The 16,067-nt window shown below is 60.7% G+C and overlaps 2 protein-coding genes, 1 long non-coding RNA gene and 5 other non-coding genes across 10 annotated transcripts; 5 read left to right on the top strand and 3 right to left on the bottom strand.

Moving 5' to 3' along the window:
- Positions 1–1,221: 1,221 nt before the first annotated feature.
- On the bottom strand, positions 1,222–1,292 carry TRNAG-GCC (transfer RNA glycine (anticodon GCC)). The gene has a single exon. It is a non-coding gene; the product is annotated as a tRNA-Gly (tRNA).
- Positions 1,293–2,819: 1,527 nt separating this feature from the next.
- On the bottom strand, positions 2,820–2,902 carry TRNAL-CAG (transfer RNA leucine (anticodon CAG)). The gene has a single exon. It is a non-coding gene; the product is annotated as a tRNA-Leu (tRNA).
- A 486-nt stretch (positions 2,903–3,388) lies between these two features.
- Positions 3,389–3,460, top strand: TRNAG-UCC (transfer RNA glycine (anticodon UCC)). Its single transcript has one exon. It is a non-coding gene; the product is annotated as a tRNA-Gly (tRNA).
- A 609-nt stretch (positions 3,461–4,069) lies between these two features.
- On the top strand, positions 4,070–4,141 carry TRNAD-GUC (transfer RNA aspartic acid (anticodon GUC)). Its single transcript has one exon. It is a non-coding gene; the product is annotated as a tRNA-Asp (tRNA).
- Positions 4,142–4,581: 440 nt separating this feature from the next.
- Positions 4,582–4,655, top strand: TRNAN-GUU (transfer RNA asparagine (anticodon GUU)). Its single transcript has one exon. It is a non-coding gene; the product is annotated as a tRNA-Asn (tRNA).
- A 175-nt stretch (positions 4,656–4,830) lies between these two features.
- LOC128626551 (uncharacterized) lies at positions 4,831–5,974 on the top strand. The gene is made up of 2 exons (XR_008390488.1): positions 4,831–4,915; positions 5,440–5,974. It is a non-coding gene; the product is annotated as an uncharacterized LOC128626551 (long non-coding RNA).
- On the bottom strand, positions 5,795–11,582 carry LOC119052423 (low affinity immunoglobulin gamma Fc region receptor III-B-like). Of its 2 annotated transcripts, none has more exons than XM_037149702.2 (5): positions 11,445–11,582; positions 10,947–10,967; positions 10,391–10,645; positions 7,540–7,797; positions 5,795–6,213 (listed from the first exon to the last, which is right to left on the bottom strand). In XM_037149702.2, exons 1-5 carry the CDS (start codon positions 11,482–11,484, stop codon positions 6,029–6,031), a joined length of 759 nt encoding a protein of 252 aa, XP_037005597.2. In that variant the 5' UTR covers positions 11,485–11,582; the 3' UTR covers positions 5,795–6,028. The 2 variants fall into 2 exon arrangements, with proteins under 2 accessions (XP_037005597.2, XP_037005589.2); XM_037149694.2 differs by having other exon boundaries at positions 10,391–10,648; positions 11,445–11,580.
- A 111-nt stretch (positions 11,583–11,693) lies between these two features.
- Positions 11,694–15,766, top strand: LOC128626550 (uncharacterized). Of its 2 annotated transcripts, XM_053659347.1 has the most exons (5): positions 11,694–12,083; positions 12,283–12,395; positions 13,081–13,200; positions 15,053–15,190; positions 15,350–15,766. In XM_053659347.1, exons 1-5 carry the CDS (start codon positions 12,049–12,051, stop codon positions 15,658–15,660), a joined length of 717 nt encoding a protein of 238 aa, XP_053515322.1. In that variant the 5' UTR covers positions 11,694–12,048; the 3' UTR covers positions 15,661–15,766. The 2 variants fall into 2 exon arrangements, 1 of the variants encoding a protein (XP_053515322.1); XR_008390487.1 differs by lacking the exons at positions 11,694–12,083; positions 12,283–12,395; positions 13,081–13,200 and adding an exon at positions 14,657–14,899 and having other exon boundaries at positions 15,053–15,560.
- Positions 15,767–16,067: the final 301 nt, after the last annotated feature.

The following is a 16,067-nucleotide window of genomic DNA, read 5'->3' as shown; positions in this document are numbered from 1 at the left end:
GAGAATTTTAAACGCGTGACGTAGTCCAGTCTCCTCATTTGAGCATTGAGGGAGCTGCGGCTGCAGCGCAGAACGACTTGTGCCAGGATGTCAGGGGAGCTGTGCCCCAGACCTTCAGAGACACCGTCTGGGACCCCGGGCCACCTTCGCTCCGCAGCTCGCTTTTGTGTTCAGCCGTAGCTCCGCCCCCGCCCCAAACTCGCAATGTGTGTCTAAGTCATCACTGTAGTGTCTGGCCTGTTTTTCAAGATGCTCAGACTAAGTCCGTCCGCGGGAACGGGATGCTGAGATGTAGCCTCCGAATGAACAGGTAGGGCAGGGAGTGGCGCCGGGAGAGTGTGGTGCGTGGTCCACGTCCGGCTTCACAGCCCTGGCTTTCGGGCTCGGCCTGGGGCTCTGGGCTGGGCGGGTGGGTGTTTGAGGCTGCTGGGGGCTGGGCCGGAGAGGTCGGGGGCGCTTGCACAGGCAGACGCTGAACAGGCCGGGCCACCCTCCCCTTCTGAGTTGGGACCCTGCTCTTGCAGTCCCTTGGCTAACTGTCCCCACTGTGACACCCAGGCCTGGCCGGCCTGGACCCTGAGAATGAATGAAGCTAAAGCCTGCAACTTGCCGAGGCTGATGGCGGTAGCCCTTGAGGAAGCCGGCAGAGCTCTGAGCCTGTCTTCCTGCTCCAAGGCCCCGCAGCTTCCCGCAGCTTCCCCGCCACCTGAGGAGAAAAGAGCCACTTCGGGAGCAAGGGGTTTCGGAGTCTCTTTAAAGAGAGTAGTAGTTTCCTTAGAATCGGGCAAATTACAAAGATTACCTGACAGTCGACCTTAAATGAAGACCCTTAACGCCGGCTGGGGACAGAGACCCCGCTCACAGATGCAGAGCTTCCTGGGCCGAGGGTTCGAGACCCAGGCGCGGCGGGTGCGCCTTCGCTTTCCCGTCCCCCCTCTGGCGTCCCCAGAGCACCCGCCGGCCCTTCAGCGGAACCCCGAGGTCGCGCCGGGCCTTCCAGACACAGGACAGAGAGCTCGAGGCCCCGCGCCCCTCGGGGTGCTCTGTGCTCACTCGGCCTCCTGTCCCCGGGGGCCGCGGGGTCACGCCGGGTCCCCAGTCCCCTGCAAGCGTGTCGGTGATGGAGAGGTGGCTTGTCCAGCTCGGAGTCAGAAGTTCTCACGGTGGCGGGAGGGGCACAGAAAAGGAGGAAAAAGGGAAAAACCCAAAAGCATACCCACGTGCATTGGCCGGGAATCGAACCCGGGCCTCCCGCGTGGCAGGCGAGAATTCTACCACTGAACCACCAATGCGCAAGCTGCTAGGTCCCTTATTTCAGTATTGATCTGCACCTCCTCCGGTCTCTGGCGTTCGCCCCCTTCCGGTCCCGAGGTAGGAGAGCGTTAGACTGTGTTCCGGGCCAAACGGTGTGCAGACTTTGCAACAGAACGACTGCACTCCTGGTGGGATTAGTAACAAGCCTCCGGAGCTGCCCGAGCCGCGGGCTCCCACTGCCGCCGAGTCCGCACGGGGTCCTGGCTCGCCCTCCGTTTGGGTTCCCCTGGCTTTCTCGGTGATCCGACCGGCGTGTGGGAAGGCTGATGGCCTGGGGCGAGTCCCCGCGGGTTTGGGGAGTCCCCTGGGCTCACCGCTGGGGGCGTTGCATCGATCACGTGGCTCAGGTTCAACCGCGCCTGCTTTCTTCGCGTCTCCTGTGAGCGCGCCACCGTGGTCTGCGGTCCACACTTTGCAGTTTAACTTTTTATGCCTTTGTTTTAAGCACAGGGTCTGACAGTGCAAGTGCTCACATAATCCCGAGTCAAGGGAGCCTGGTGAGAAGCAGGGGCAGGATGGGCCAAGTTCAACGTCAACTTGCACAAAGACCGAGGGCATAGACCAGGCCCAACCGAGTTTAATGCGCTTCTGGGACACCTGGGGGTCTCATAACGCGGAGGCCGAAGTCTGAGGTTCGCATTTCTAATGAGCTCCCAGGTTACCTCACTAATACAGCGACTCTTCCTCCGAGTTACTACCAGCAAAGGAAGGCTCAGAAAAATCCAAGTCATTTCCCAAGGCCGTAGTCTAGTAAATAACAAAGAATGCAGTTTGGCAGAGTTTCACTAATCGACCAAAAGTCCTTCCACTCTCACACTTAAGGACCTCACACATCCAAACTCTTTGGCTCGATAGTTCGCCCTCTTCCCCAAAAGATGAGATTTCTCCATAGTCAGCTGCTCCCAAAGCAGAGGATGGTTTATTCGAGATCTTCAAGAAAAAGGAGTTGAAACAAGCAACTCCAAGGCCGTATCTTTGTGACTCCACCCACCCTGTTCTGCCTGGTGAGTTCTTTCCTGCTTTTGGTGATGGGCGCAAGGCTACTGAGTTAGAGCTGGTCGTGGGAGTGGGTCTGGGCAGGGAGCCTGAGGTTTTGACACCAGCCTGTGCATGGAAAGTCTGGCCAACTGCAGCAGACCAGGGGCCCGGGGTGAGGCCTTTTCTTTCTGTCACAGGAGTCTTTTGTCCTACCGGGTATATCTGGTATATGGAAAAGGCTCAGTGCATTGCTGTCAATAAAGAAATCGATAATAGGCACTGAGAAGCTGGAATCTAAAGGAAAAAACTTTTTTTTACAGGGATGGACATTAGTCTCAACTGCTCCCTGATTTCATAGCCTAGTCTCCTGCCTAGAGGGAAAAAAAAAGCCCTATTGTATATTCGCCGGGCAGTACAACCTTCACAGGTAGATACGCAGGATGAACAGGTGGTGATTGATTCATAGTCCTTTCTCCGCGAATTCCTGTTGTTGCTTGGAGGAAAAAAGGAAGCAAGGAAAAGAGAACTGTCAGGAGTGGGATTCGAACCCACGCCTCCAGGGGAGACTGCGACCTGAACGCAGCGCCTTAGACCGCTCGGCCATCCTGACTTCGATAGAATTCTTTTTCTTATTTAATTTTAAATTTCTCCTAGCGTGCTGCGTCATGACGTCAGGATGCCTCAGTGCGGAGTTTATTTACAGTTTTACATAAAGTAGAATTGTCCCTGAACTCTTTGGCCAAGCAGGGAAAGTAAAACTGCCTCCAGGCCCTCTTTCCTATTTCCTCCTGCCTCAGCACATCCTAATCGGTGAAGACTCCTTCCTCCTGAGCCCGGTCTCCGGTGGGGCCGATCCATGCCTGGTGGGTCCCTTGCCAGCGGAGGGAGACCCTCGACCTTCCGCGGCAAATCGTCGTTGGAGTGAGACGCTCGGCGGACCCCAGTGCTGGGGCGCCCCGCAGCGGAGACCAGAGGCCGAGCGCGTCCTGAAGAGAGGGCGCCTCGGGGTTACAGAGAGGACACCGGGAGGCAGGTGCGGAAGGTGCACGGTCCACGCTGCGCTCATGTACCGCATTCCGGGGCAGCTCCTCGTGCGGCGTTGGTGGTATAGTGGTGAGCATAGCTGCCTTCCAAGCAGTTGACCCGGGTTCGATTCCCGGCCAACGCAACCTTTTCCTCGCAATGCCCCCGGTTCATTCTTTCCCAATTTTGTCATTTTTCAAACGCTGAGCCGGTTCATTCTTTCCCTATTTTGTCATTTTTCAAACGCTGAGCTCGGGGGAAGCTTTGAGCCGCAGTCGCCCAGAGTCCCAGCAGGTGCAGTTTGTCACTGAACTGAATAAATGGGCATCCCTGAACCCAACCTCAGTTCATCTCCTGGTGACCTCTGAGCACGTCAGGAGCAGCTCGGTCGTGGGAGCCCGTCCCTTTCGTCGACGAGTGGGTGACATCTAAGTTCGGACCCGGCCTCTCGCTTGGCAAGTGACCCTCCCAGCTCTGTTGTGTTGTGTGTGAGCGTAGCACACGTGCCTGTGTGAATACTAAGTATGAACAAAATCTGATGAATGTGCTGGGTTAAGGATGGAAATGATTGGCTGTTTCTGCTGACTTTTTAACGTGGCCATTAAGAAATTTAAATTCCTGTCCGACTCCCATTACGTTTCGGTTGTCACGTGGTCTACACAGCGAACTGCAACTTTGACAACGACCTGGGTCAGTGAATGCGAACGTGTAAGTAGCTTTATAGGCGCTGAATTTGCGCCTCCGTCCGCGGTTTTCCTCGTTAGTATAGTGGTGAGTATCCCCGCCTGTCACGCGGGAGACCGGGGTTCGATTCCCCGACGGGGAGACATGAGGTACTTTTTTCTTTCCTTCCCCCCGTGTCTCACCTGAGAATGTCGGGGACCAGGGGCGACCGCCGCGGTGGGTGCGCTTTGGCCCTGACCGCGAAATGCGCTGGGCCACTGACCCTTCCTTAGACTTTATACTTTGCAGGACACCGTTGGTGTTTTACACTTTCACTTTAAATTCTCGTGCGCTGATACCCGCGCCTGTGCACACGAATTCGGGAAACGTCCCAGCAGAACCACGGCGAGCGCCCGGCTCCGGTCCTTTCGCCCTCGCCGCGCCCCTTCTGAGCCTCGCGACCCCAGCAGGTGACAGGTGGCCGCGCGGGAGGAGACCTGCGGGGCTCGCGCGGCAGCCGCCCCGTCCCCCTCGGTTTGGAGAAGTGACGCTGCGACGAGGTTCTTCACTCAAGTGACTCGGCGCCGAAGCCACCGATCGCCTGTCTCTGTGGCGCAATCGGTTAGCGCGTTCGGCTGTTAACCGAAAGGTTGGTGGTTCGAGCCCACCCAGGGACGCGCGCCTCCATTTTGAGCCCCCGGGCCTCCGCCCCTATGCCTGCGGCCCCTTTTGGGAGGAGCGGCGTGGGCGCCACGTGAGAGAGCCGAGCGTGCGGGGCTGCACGCGCCCCGGCTGCGACCGAGCGCCGTCCGAGCTCCCGCAGCGACCTCTGCTCGGCCCGCGCCCGCGCCCCCGCGCGCACCGGGCGAGCGAGCAGCGGACGCGTCCCTCGGAGCGGCGGCGGAAGGACAGCGGTGGCGCCGCCCCGGACGGACAGGTGAGAGGGTCCGTCGCTCTGGTTCAGTGTCGTGGGCGGGTTTTCCGTCCTCTGCCTGAGGAGCGAGCAGCGGGTGGTAACACGCCTCACCGGGGTCAAAACCTTTCCGCCGGAAACTCGGACGGCGGGACGGAGCCGCGGCCTTCCCGCGGGGGAGCGGCTGGGAGCCCGGGGACTCGGACGTCGCAGCCGGACCCGGTCGTGCGTTCAGTCGGGGCGCCTGCGGCTGCCCGAGGCCGGGGCCGTGCTGCACGCTCCTGCCCGGGGCACGGGCGTGGCTCTGTCTTTTCTCTCCCCTGTCCCTGCCCCAGCTCCTTTCCGGGGACCATTTCTCCTCGTCGCACGTGAGCACACCATCCAGTTCTGACAGCCACGGCTCCCCGTCCCCAACCACAAACCTAGATTTTACTCGGGCCCCTGGTTTCTAGGGAGACGGACGCCCCAGTGGGGTGTGCCCCAGTCCGCCCTGGACCACCCTGCTCTTTCTTAGCCACACCCTTCGTGGACTCTGCTGTCTCTCCCAGACCCCCCAGCAGTCCCCACAGTCTGAGGAGTTTCGGGGCACCCTGACGGCACCAGCCTGGCAGGAGGGCACCGACCACGGTCCAGCTGCCACTCAGTTGTGATCTGTATCTCCAGTTACTTGAGGAAAATGTTCACACATCAAGGGTCGCCATCGGAGACTGTACTGCTGCTTGGCTGGGGCAGGGGCTGGGACAGGGCTGTGTGGCTCTGGGACCTCAAGTCCTGGGAATGCAGCTGCCCCCAGGGGCCCCCGGGGGCTCTCTCAGGTGCCCCCCGAGGATCACAAGCCCTTTGGGATTGCTTCGTAAAGTATATTAAATGTGGAATCACAATTTAATACACCAAAAACTAACCTAACAGTGCACGTCAACTGTAATTAAAAGCAAACTTTAGAAACCAGATCGAGCACTAAAGATGACAGTAGTATTTGTAAAAAGCAGGCCTTTCTTTTTCACTGGGGACCACGGAAAATGGAGGTGGGCGAAGGGCCCGCAGCCGGGCTCTGAGGTGCCGACTTCCTGCTCTTCCCAGAGGTGGGGGCTGCGGGCCACGGCGTGGGGAGCACAGCGCGGGGTTCGGAGACTGTTTTCATTGCTCCTGCGTGTCCTCAGGGCTCTTGCTCCACGTGGCTTTGTCACTCCTCCCTTTCTTCAACGCGTTTCGAAGGTCCCTCCGCACAGAGAAATACAGCCCCGTGTCCACGGCGAACAGGAGTCCCAGCAGCAGGCTGATGGTGACCAGCCTCCCCGGTGGGGCAGGTGGGATTGCCACACCTGTGAGGACAGGCGGAGGGACAGGAGAACGGCAGCCGTCAGGGCAGAGATTTGGGATCAAGAACAAGGCCCTTCCTTAGCGGAGGGTCCTCCTGACAGTGGCTGAGCCGGGTTCTCAGGGGCAGCGGGGTCTGCAGGAAGCCTTCGCTTCCTCCCAGGCTGCCCCCCCCCCCCCGGAGCTGCCCCCTCGGGGCACAGCCCTCCAAACCGCAGCGGAAGCAGCTTCCTGTCCCAGGGAGGTTGCGCCTGGGGAAGCCGAGCAAGTGAGGGTGTTGGGTTTGGTGTGAATTTACAAAGGTCGTCAAAGTTCAAGTTGGTGTGAGAACATTATGTCTCAACTCAGGAGCTTTATCTCGGGTCGGAAAATGACACTCAGCGTGTGGTTCGCTGTCAGTAAAGGAAATCTGGGAAATGAAGCAAACCGTTGGGATGTGCTCCTTACTGGCAGAAAAACGGACGCTGTTTCTTCGCTGAGAGGCGCAGGGACTCCTCTGCCCCCCAGGAGGGAGCGAGGCGGGCTCGTGGGTTCTCACTCTCTTGGCCCTGGTCGTTCCTGAAAGCCCAGTCCTCGCTGCTGTCTACAAACTGGTGTTGCCAGACTGGGTTTTTAATTTCAAGTTTGTAACTCTTAACTTTGACTTAATTGCAAACTTACGGGAAGTTACCAGAATATTAACGATGAACTCTCTCATATATATATATATCTCCTACCTTTACTAGTTGCTGGCATTCTGGCCCATTTACTTCATTATTTGCCCCCTCTTTCCCTCACCTGTTGAGAGTGCTGACTTTAAACTGAAATTGCAATGGAATTATTGTCACACAAAGTATGGCTTTGCTTTGTTAGAGTCCCCAAAGGTGTGTGTCTCTGCTGCCTTACTGTGTAGTCTCGGTCCGGATGCAGGGGATGTAACTCACGTCCGGGAGTCCAGGAGCACCGTGTGTGTGTGTGGGGGGGGGGGCAGAGCCTCTGACCCCCTCCTCCCCGGGGTGCTCCACAGAAACTGGGCAAACATCTCTCAGAGCACAGGGGTGCCTGTCTGACTCCTTTTATCAGGTGTGACCTGAGGGGCAAGGTAATGACCCCTGTTTTCTGCCTCAGTTCCTTCCTCTGTGCCGGGGAGCCGATGGTGCCCTACCCATCCGCATGGTCGGAGGTCGGGGGTGGGGGGTCCCAGGCAAGCAGACACTTAGGCCAGTGTATGGCCCAGGGGGAGCCCGATGCACGCCCCCCTCTTTGTCACAGAAACCGGGGCTCAGAGAGGCCCGTGGCTTCGCCGCTGCCCAGCCGAGCGCCCCCCCTCCCCCGGGCCGCACCCTGCTCACCAAGCACCAGGACTTGCACGGCCTCGGAAGACTCGTTCCGCCGGTCGTGGATCATCCCCCGGCAGAAGTAGGAGCCGTTGTGCTCGCCCGTTGCCACTGAGATGCGGAACTCAGAGTTCTGGCGGGAAAACTGCCTGCCTCTGCCGTTCTGGAAAAACTGGACCCTGTAGACAGGCAAGTTCTTCCAGCTGTGGCACCTCAGCACGAGGGGGTCCCCCGCCTGGACCACCCAGCGGCGGGCCTGGAGCACCAGCCAGGCTGAAAGACACAGATCACAGGCCCCGGAGGCCTCAGCGATGGGCACAACGCACTCTTGACGGGACCCTGGCCGCCAGATCCCCAGGTGGACAGCAGACAGGGGCCGCTTCCCACAAGCCCCCCCCCCCAGGAAAAAGCCCCCGCCAACCCTCCAGGCCTGCGTGAGAGCTGGAGCCACCCCACGACCTCTGTCTAAGGGGGGTAGAGGGGCAGACACACAGTGAGAACCACGGCCAGGACAGAGTGACTCCAGGACGAGGCAGGCGAGACACCGTCCACAGGGTGGAGGGCTGCCCTTGGTGTGCGAAGGCAGGCGGCAGTGGGCCCAGAGTGTTCTAGATCCCAGAGTCAAAGTGGCACTTGACAATGGTGACCTGCTTCCTTAAAGGAGAGGCAGGCCCAGAAGGGACGTACAGTTTGCTGAGACATCAAGAGATTCCTGCAGCAGCAGCTGGTCCCTGGGTGGCCAGAGGCATGGCTGCAGGTGAGGGACAGCTCAGTCTAAAGGTCAAGGAGCAGAGAGATGGCGTGCCCTTGGGCCTGGGGGTGTCTGGGGGCCACGGGGCCTCCGCGGGCCCGTCTGCACCCCTGAGCTCAGCCTTCAGGAGCGAAAACACTGAGGCCTCCAGCACGCGGTGCTCACAGACTCACAGCGGCCTTGCCCGGTGACCACATTCCGCACGGAGGGAGCCTGGACAGTCACAGATGAGGGGCAGACAAGTTGTGAAATGACACGAGAAACAGTCGTGAGGTGACATTCAGTGAGAAAGACAGGATGCAAAAAGTACGTACTCGCAGAAGCCGAACATGAAGGATCACACCCTTTTTAAAAAAAATAGTAACAGGTGTCCTGTGGTTTGTTTTAATTTTCTTCCTTTTACTTTTACATATTTTTGAAAATGTAATGAGGTTTGTAAGAACAAAACAATAAAACTTACTCTTAAAAAATTAACTCTTTCCATGGACCTGCGAACAAAAAGATCACGGTTCGATTCTCAGTCAGGGCACATGCCTGGGTTGCAGGCCAGTTCCCAGCAGGGGGTGCACCAGAAGCAACCACACATTGATATTTCTTTCCTTCTCTCCTTCCCTTCCCTTCTAAAGATAAATAAATTAAATTTAAAAAAATCAACTCTTTCATGCTAAACAAAATTGGCAGGACATGGAAATTCTCTACCTGGAATGTTTCCCACGCAGAAGGTGGCCTCCGTTGTTTATTAACAGAAACCATGTATCAAAAGAGGCCCGGTGCCTACACGCCCACGTGCCGCGTGAGCAGAGATGGATTCTCTTAGCGCCACACGGTGGTCGGGAGGTGCCCCACGTGCGCCCTGAGGTGCTCCGGTGGCCTTTGCCGGAACACACGGGTCCCGGTCGGCCCTGCCGCTTACTCAGTGAGCATCCCCATGTGTTCGTGGGACAGATGTTTCGTCGAATACGCACTGGGGTTGTGCAGACTGGGGGTACCCGGGAACCGCGCCACACGACCCCGACCTCCGAGTGACTCAGAAACAAACAATCGCGACAGAAAGCGGCAAGTGGGACACCGTCTAAGATCCCAGGACTCTGGGGCGGAGAGAACAGGCGGGGGGCTTCTGCCCAGAGAAAGTCAGGAAAAGGAAGGGGCCTCGGCGGAGAGAAGTGAGGTGCGTGGGGGGCCGGGACTGGCCTGGGGACGCGGGGGGCCCTGGCGCGGTTTCACACAGTCCTCCCCGACGGGACGTCAGAAGCCGGGCCCCCGAGCCAAGCTCCAGGCCGACTACCTGCTCCCGGAGTTGACTGTTCCCTTGCTGCCTGTGGGTGAACCCCTGTCTTACTCTGCCGGAGGTGCCGTCTCTGTCCTGGGGGGCAGCAGACACCCTTCCTGCAGCTTCCGAGACACGTCAGCTCAGTGGGCAGCCAGTGGCTAAGGAGCCCCCAAAACCAGCTGCAGGGGCCCAGCCCCATGGAGCCCTGCTGTGGGTGCGCCTGCACTGCCCCCCCCCCCAAGCCCAGCCAGTGTGTCAGTGTGGTCGCTGTCCCCGGGGCAGGGCAGGGTGGCACCCCACAGAGACCCCGCCTCCACACTCCCCGCCTGCCTGTGGTGCCCGGGGGCTGTGGAGGGCACCCGGCCTTTCGTCCCACCCAGGGGCCGATGGCGCCTCTGGGTGCAGGCAGCCCAGTTACGGGTGAGTCTGCGTGTGGCGTTGACGGGACAGAGATGGGCGGCTCGGCCATCGGGGCTGGAGTGGGGGCAGCTTGGGCTTTGTGTGTCGGAGACTGAGGAGGACAGGGAGGTCTGAGAACAGACTCATTAACGTGCACGAGAAGGACTGGTGAGCCTCAGAGCCAGCGAGCAGGGCGGGGGGGGGGAGGCTGGCGTCCCCTGCAGCCGCTGCTCCTGTGACTGGGAGGGGCAGCAGTTGTGCCCCTGCCACCGCCAGGTTTGACGCAGTGCCCTCCAGCAGTGCAGAGGGACCGCGGATCTCCTCACCGTGGCTCTGATCCCCCAGAATGTCCCCTTCCGGGGCCCCCCCAGCCTTCCCTGGCCTCTGGTGTCACCGGTTGTGGGCAACCCCCTCTCCCATCACCCGCTCACCCATCACCCGCTCACCGGCGACAACTTGCAGCCGCACCGGATGGCTGAGCTCGGAGCGGTTGGTCCGACACCGGTACTCGCCGCTGTCATTCACCCGGGCGGACGCGATGAAGTGGCTGGAGGCCTGGTTGGGCAGGAGGGTCCCATTGTGCCACCACCGTGTGGACTTGTCCTCCTCCGTGTGGTCCCCCCGGCACGTCAGGGTCACGGGGTCCATCTCGAGAAGCCTGTCCCATTCAGGGTACAGGGACAGCTCGGCCTTCGGGAGACCTTCTGAGGAGACAAGACAGTGGGCCAGGGTGGGCGGTGAGCAGCCCCTGTTCTGCCTCCGGGAGGCGCAGCGCTGGGGTCAGCCCCACAGACCACGCGGGTCTGAGACCCTGGCTTGGAGCCTCTTGGCCCCACTGTGGCTGCTCTGCGCCTTCAGGAAAGCTGGCTGGAGGAGCGCAGGGCCAGGCCTCCCGTGCGGGGGAATTGCCCCTGCCCCCCCGGCCCCCCGCCAGCAGTGGCCACAGCCCGTGGCTCCTACGGGCCTCGCGAGGTCAGTCCGACATCCTGAGAGCCAACTCACCAGCCCGTGTGCCCGTGGAAGCTGCGGGAGAGAAGAGGAAGATTCGAGCCTGAGCAGAGACCGCGACGTGCAGAGACGGCCGCTGTCCTCGCTGGTCTCCAATGTCCGTGCCTCCAGCCCCCTCCCCCACGGCTCACCCGAACCCCTGTTTTCAACACCATCCCCTTGCTCCTTGGCCCCTGTTCAACCCCCCAAACTAAGGATATGGACCGACTCTGCCTGAGAGAAAGCTTCAAGCAACGGTGACCCCAGTCCCCTCCCTGGAAGGAGCAGACATTAAAAGTCCTGGAGAGGAGGCTGGCCGGCCATGATGGGAGAGGCCCTCCGGTCCGTGCGTGGACGAGGGCGCTGAGAACCGGGTGTCACCGTCCCCTCCGCCTCCCCAGCATTCTCTGCATCCCCAGTGGCTGGTCCTGGGAGCCGGGCTCAGGGCTGCAGACGCCAGAGGGGCCCCCTCCTGGCCTGACCCCCGGCACCCTGAGTGCCACTCTCACTCACCTAGAAGCAGCAGCGCGGTGGGTGGCAGCAGCTGCCACATGCTGGCCCCGAGAGTGACACCTGCTGTGACTGGCGGACTTGGACTTCCGAGGAGAAGTGAAGCAGCCTCCCCGCCCCCTTTTACTCAACAGGATCCTGCTCTGGGAACAGCACTGATTGTGGAGTCTGACCTCAGGCACGTGAGCCGCGGGCAGGGGGGCGGTGCCTGGAGGGGAAGCTGAGCGGTGGCGTGTCCCCTTGTCCCTCGAGGGCCCTGGTGGCAGCCTGTGGGGCACCCTCGGAAATCTCAGGATATTCGCTCCACCCAGCGGGGCTCGGTCCACCCAGCACCAAGAAGGGGAGAGAGCGGAGACTGGGGACCAGACAGGGACCAGCGAGGGTGGTCCCTGAGGGTCTGCGTCTCACACCTCCTCCCTCCTGCCGGGCCCAAGTGCAGGGAGCAGGCGTGTCGCCCTGGAGACCCTACAGGCCCCTCACCCCAGCGCTGTCTCCACTGACATTGTCTTCCAAAGTTAAAGATGCTCCCGCCTTCTCACTTCCCAGTGTGAATTCGCTCACAAGGCTCCCAGAGTCTCCGGAAAGAAACCTCTGCCCTCGGGGAGAAATGGGCCCTGCGGAAAGCAAGGGGCCAGCGGAGACGTGGGGGGCTGAGGGGTCAGGGGCGAGGGGAGGCGAGGCCGGGGCCCTGTACCTCCACCCCGTGGCACCAGGGCTGGGCCGGGCCACAGCCACTCAGGGGGGCCAGGCCTGCTCAGGGCTTGGGGAGGAGGGGGAGGAGGGGGAGGAGGGGGAGGAGGGGGAGGGGGTGCAGGTGCAGGACGTCCACTCTGTCCTCTAGGTCCCGGTGGTCCGCACGAGCACACCCTCCCACACACCCACCTCCCCCTCGGTCCAAAGCGCGTGAAACTGATGTCCCTTTTCATGCCAGAAGTGGCCAAAACCACTCCTCAGGTTTCGGTTTTTGTTCGTTTGGCTGGTGGGTAGCGTTCGTTCGTGGTCCCTCCCCGTCCCCATCTCTGCCCCACACGCCTTCTTGCAGCCGCCCCTCCCCCGCGGGCCCGGGGACTAATGGACGCCGGCGGGGAGCCAGGCAGGGGTCCCCGAGCGGCCTCTCAGAGGCTCCATTCACATCTTGCCAAATGTGGGCCCCCCCCCCCGCCCACCTCCGCTGCTTGTGGGGACCCAGCAGCGAGGGCACGTCCAGGGACCACAGTGGCTCCGCCCGGACGGCGTTCACTCCGGTTTTCCTTCTGGGAGGATTCACTCCGACTCACCTGGGTGTGGCCTTCCAGGGAGGAAGGACGTGTTAGTCTGGCCGCCAAGACTGGGAAGCACGGCTGGCACGCTGAGGGTTGCCGGGGTGGGTGGGTGGGGCTGACTTCTAAGGTGGGCCGAGGCCGAGGCAAGCAGGTGAGAGAAGGGGGTGCCCTTGGAGGGCTGGTCCCCGCTGCCCTGCCCTGTCCCTCGAGGAGACACCAGAGCACCAGGCACTGGGCTGTGTCTTCCTTTACCAAGGGCGACTCTCATCATCCCGGGGCCCCCGGCTTCCCCTGGGGAGACCTCTGGATAAGCGTCTCCGAGAGCATTTGTGAAAAGCCGTGTGTGCGCAGAGACGGCCGAGGCTCATTCTGTGAAGGGAGGAATGAGTCTGCACGGAAGACAGGACCCTTGGTGGCATCTCAAGAGAATGCTGTGGCTGGTGCGTCTGCAGAGCTGGGCACGGTCCCCGAGATCAGCTGGCACCACGAGGCACCTGGTGGGTTAACGGAGGGGAAGGTCAGCTCCACCGCCTGCGCCTTCTGAGCCTCAGTCTCCCGCTCTGTGAAATGGGGCTGAAAACAGCAGCCTTAAGCCGGAGGAATTGTTGAGGACAATGCCCCGGTGGCTGTCGGTTCCCTGTCCAGACCTGTGCCTGCTGGTCATTGTTTCAAATGCCAAAGGGGAGGTGGGACTCCCTGGCTCCCCAAGTTAGGCTGTGACGCCGGTGCCCTGGCCCCTGTCCCCTGGCCTCCTGCAGGAGCTTGTCGCTTCTGTGGACTGTGAGGTCTTTGAGGGCAGGAATCGGTTCCTCTGGCAACCACCGTGCCCCCAGCATTTCGCACACAGCCTGGAACGTTCTAGGCCCTCCCTGGGTGCCGCCGAAGGGCCCGGTAGGTCATGGTGAGCAGCGGGCGCTTCCCGGGGCTGCCCTCAGAGTGAGATTCACAAAACGGGAAACTGATCATCGAGATTCGGGCCGTCAGGCAACCGAGCAGGTTCACACGGTGGTGACATGACTCCGCCAGCCAGCCTGGAAGTGGGGGGACGTCGGGGTCGTCCCGGTGAGAGAAGGGGGTCCTGTAGGAGCAGAAGGGCTGTCAGGAGGGCAGTGCAGCGGCAGAGCGGGCGGGGGGCGCTCCCAGGGCCAGGAGGGGCGTGCGGGAGGGTCTGGTGGAGCTCAGAGGGTCGGTCGCAGGGGTCAGAGGCTGGCGTGCACTTGGGACAGGCACACAGAGGGGGGGTGCAGGCCCGGGAGGAGGAAGGGGGCGGAGTGAGGGGGTCGTGGTGATTTCGGGTGAGACGTGCAGGAGGCAGTGGGACACACAGCCCTGAATGGGGCTCCCACCAAGGACGCCTTCAGCAGGCCCAGCACGCTGATGTTCTGAACTGATGAACGCTTCGTGCGTCTCCCAAGGAGAAATGCAACTGTCCGTGCTTTCCCTCTCCGGGCGCGTGTGCCTTCCCGGCGCCTCGTCCCCCTTCCTCCCGGGCGTTGCCCGTGCCTTTCCCCCTCCCGAGCTCCAGGGTCCCTTCCGCTGCCCCTGGCACTTGTCTCCCGAGCCCACGCAGCCCAGCTGGCTCACCTCTTCTGCCTCTGTGCTTTCTCAATAAACTTTCTCTCAAAACTCCAAAAAAGAAATGACAACATACACTGCATTTTCCCTGCAATTCCAGATGCCCCCTGGGAGCCCACCCGAGGGCCCAGGCCAGGACGAAGTGTGGGCGAGCGCTCTCTATCCTGGGACTGGGACAGGGGAGGGGACGGGGACAGAGACTTGGCACTCGGCCACTCTCGCTGCATGTGCAAAAATAGAGTTGCTGACAGAGCAGACTGGGAAGGCGGGGCGGCGAGGAAACCGGCCCCCCGAGGCCCCTCCCGGTGTGAAGGGCGGAGGACAAGGCCGGGCTGCCACCCAGGAAGTAGCTGTGGTCTTTGCTGCCGTCATTTCAGGGCTGGGGTTGGGGACAGAAGCCTGACCGCTTCTGGCTGAAGGTGGAGTAAAACAAAACACGGTCTCAGTGACTGACCGGTCCTCTTCAGAACCCTGTTACGAAGGAGCAGTGAGCGGTGGTCCTGGCTCTCCAGGAGCCTCTCCCGCTCTCGGCAGCACCCCATTCTCCCCGGGGGAGCCCCACTGCGAGTCGTCTCAATAGAGAAACCAAAGGGGCCGGACCCCCCTTTCCCACTTTGAGCGGTGGGTTAAACTGGGTCTCCCCGGAACCCGTATGTTGAAGCCCAGGACCTCGGGACGGGAGTGTGTTGGGAGGCAAGGCCTTGGAAGGGACGACTAAGTTAGAAGGGGGACTTAGAGGTGGACCCTAACCCAGTACGACTGGTGTCCTCACAGGAAGCGAGGAGGACACAGACACACGCAGAGGGACGCATGGGGACTCCGGGAGGACGCCCAGGAGGGAGGCCTGGGAGGAGCCGGCCCTGCCCACACCTGGGTCTCGGGCTCCAGCCTCCAGGACAGCGAGGAATAAAGGTCTGTCGTCCAAACTACGTCTGTTACGGCAGCCGGAGAGCAGCCCCGCTTGTCTCCTCCGGGTTGCCGACCCCCCAGTAGGGGACACGGGAGGGAGATGGTCGGGTCTCAGTCGTCACCCCAGTGGGACCGGCTGACGTGCCTGCACTTTCCACGCAGGAGGTCCCTGTCCTTTGCTAATTCCTGTGGTCTCTGGAAGACCTGCTCCCAGTGAAAGCCCTGAGGGACGCCACGGGACGGGAGACTCGAATGTTTATGTCCTGGAGAGGACTGAGGGGAAAAGGGAGAGTTTATCTTGTTTGACGGGAGACTTGAACTTGTTTACCAGCTGCTGTGACAAATGGCCCCCCTTCCCAGGGCCCCGCGCGGGTCGGGCAGTTAGGAGTCCCCCCAAGGGCGGGGACATGGGTCCGGTCTCCGGGTGGAGAAAGCGAAGGACGACCACTGAGAAGGTCGTACTGTCCTTCTAGAACTTTCCCTACACATTCCCATTCATGCGAACGTGCCTCTGCCTGGACCTGTGAATTTTGTCCATTTTTAGTTGTTTGTGTTTACCCATGACATGATTTTCTGCAGCCTGAGTTTTTACAATAATCCCTCATACACACAGGCACATAAACGCACCCACCACTCATCATTTTCCACATTTTTTTGGATTTTTGAAAAACTTCCTTGTTGTTCACTTACAGTTGTCCCGCATTTCCCCCAATTGCGCCCCCCACTCACTCCCGCCCTTGTCTGCGCCCGTGAGTCCTCCATCCACGTTCCTTTGCCTCCTCCCCTTCTTTGCACCGCTGTGCCCCTCCCTTCATCCCTGTGGTCACGGTCACTTTGTTCTCCATTCCCCATCTCAGTTTCTGTCTTGCTCATTTGTTTT

The sequence above is a fragment of the Artibeus jamaicensis genome, unplaced genomic scaffold (genome assembly GCF_021234435.1).
Source record: "Artibeus jamaicensis isolate MK-2021 breed Jamaican fruit bat unplaced genomic scaffold, CSHL_Jam_final scaffold_625, whole genome shotgun sequence".
NCBI classification, from domain to species: Eukaryota; Metazoa; Chordata; class Mammalia; order Chiroptera; family Phyllostomidae; genus Artibeus; species Artibeus jamaicensis.
Note: the sequence above shows the minus strand (reverse complement) of the source record. Positions and strands in the feature narration are given on the sequence as shown.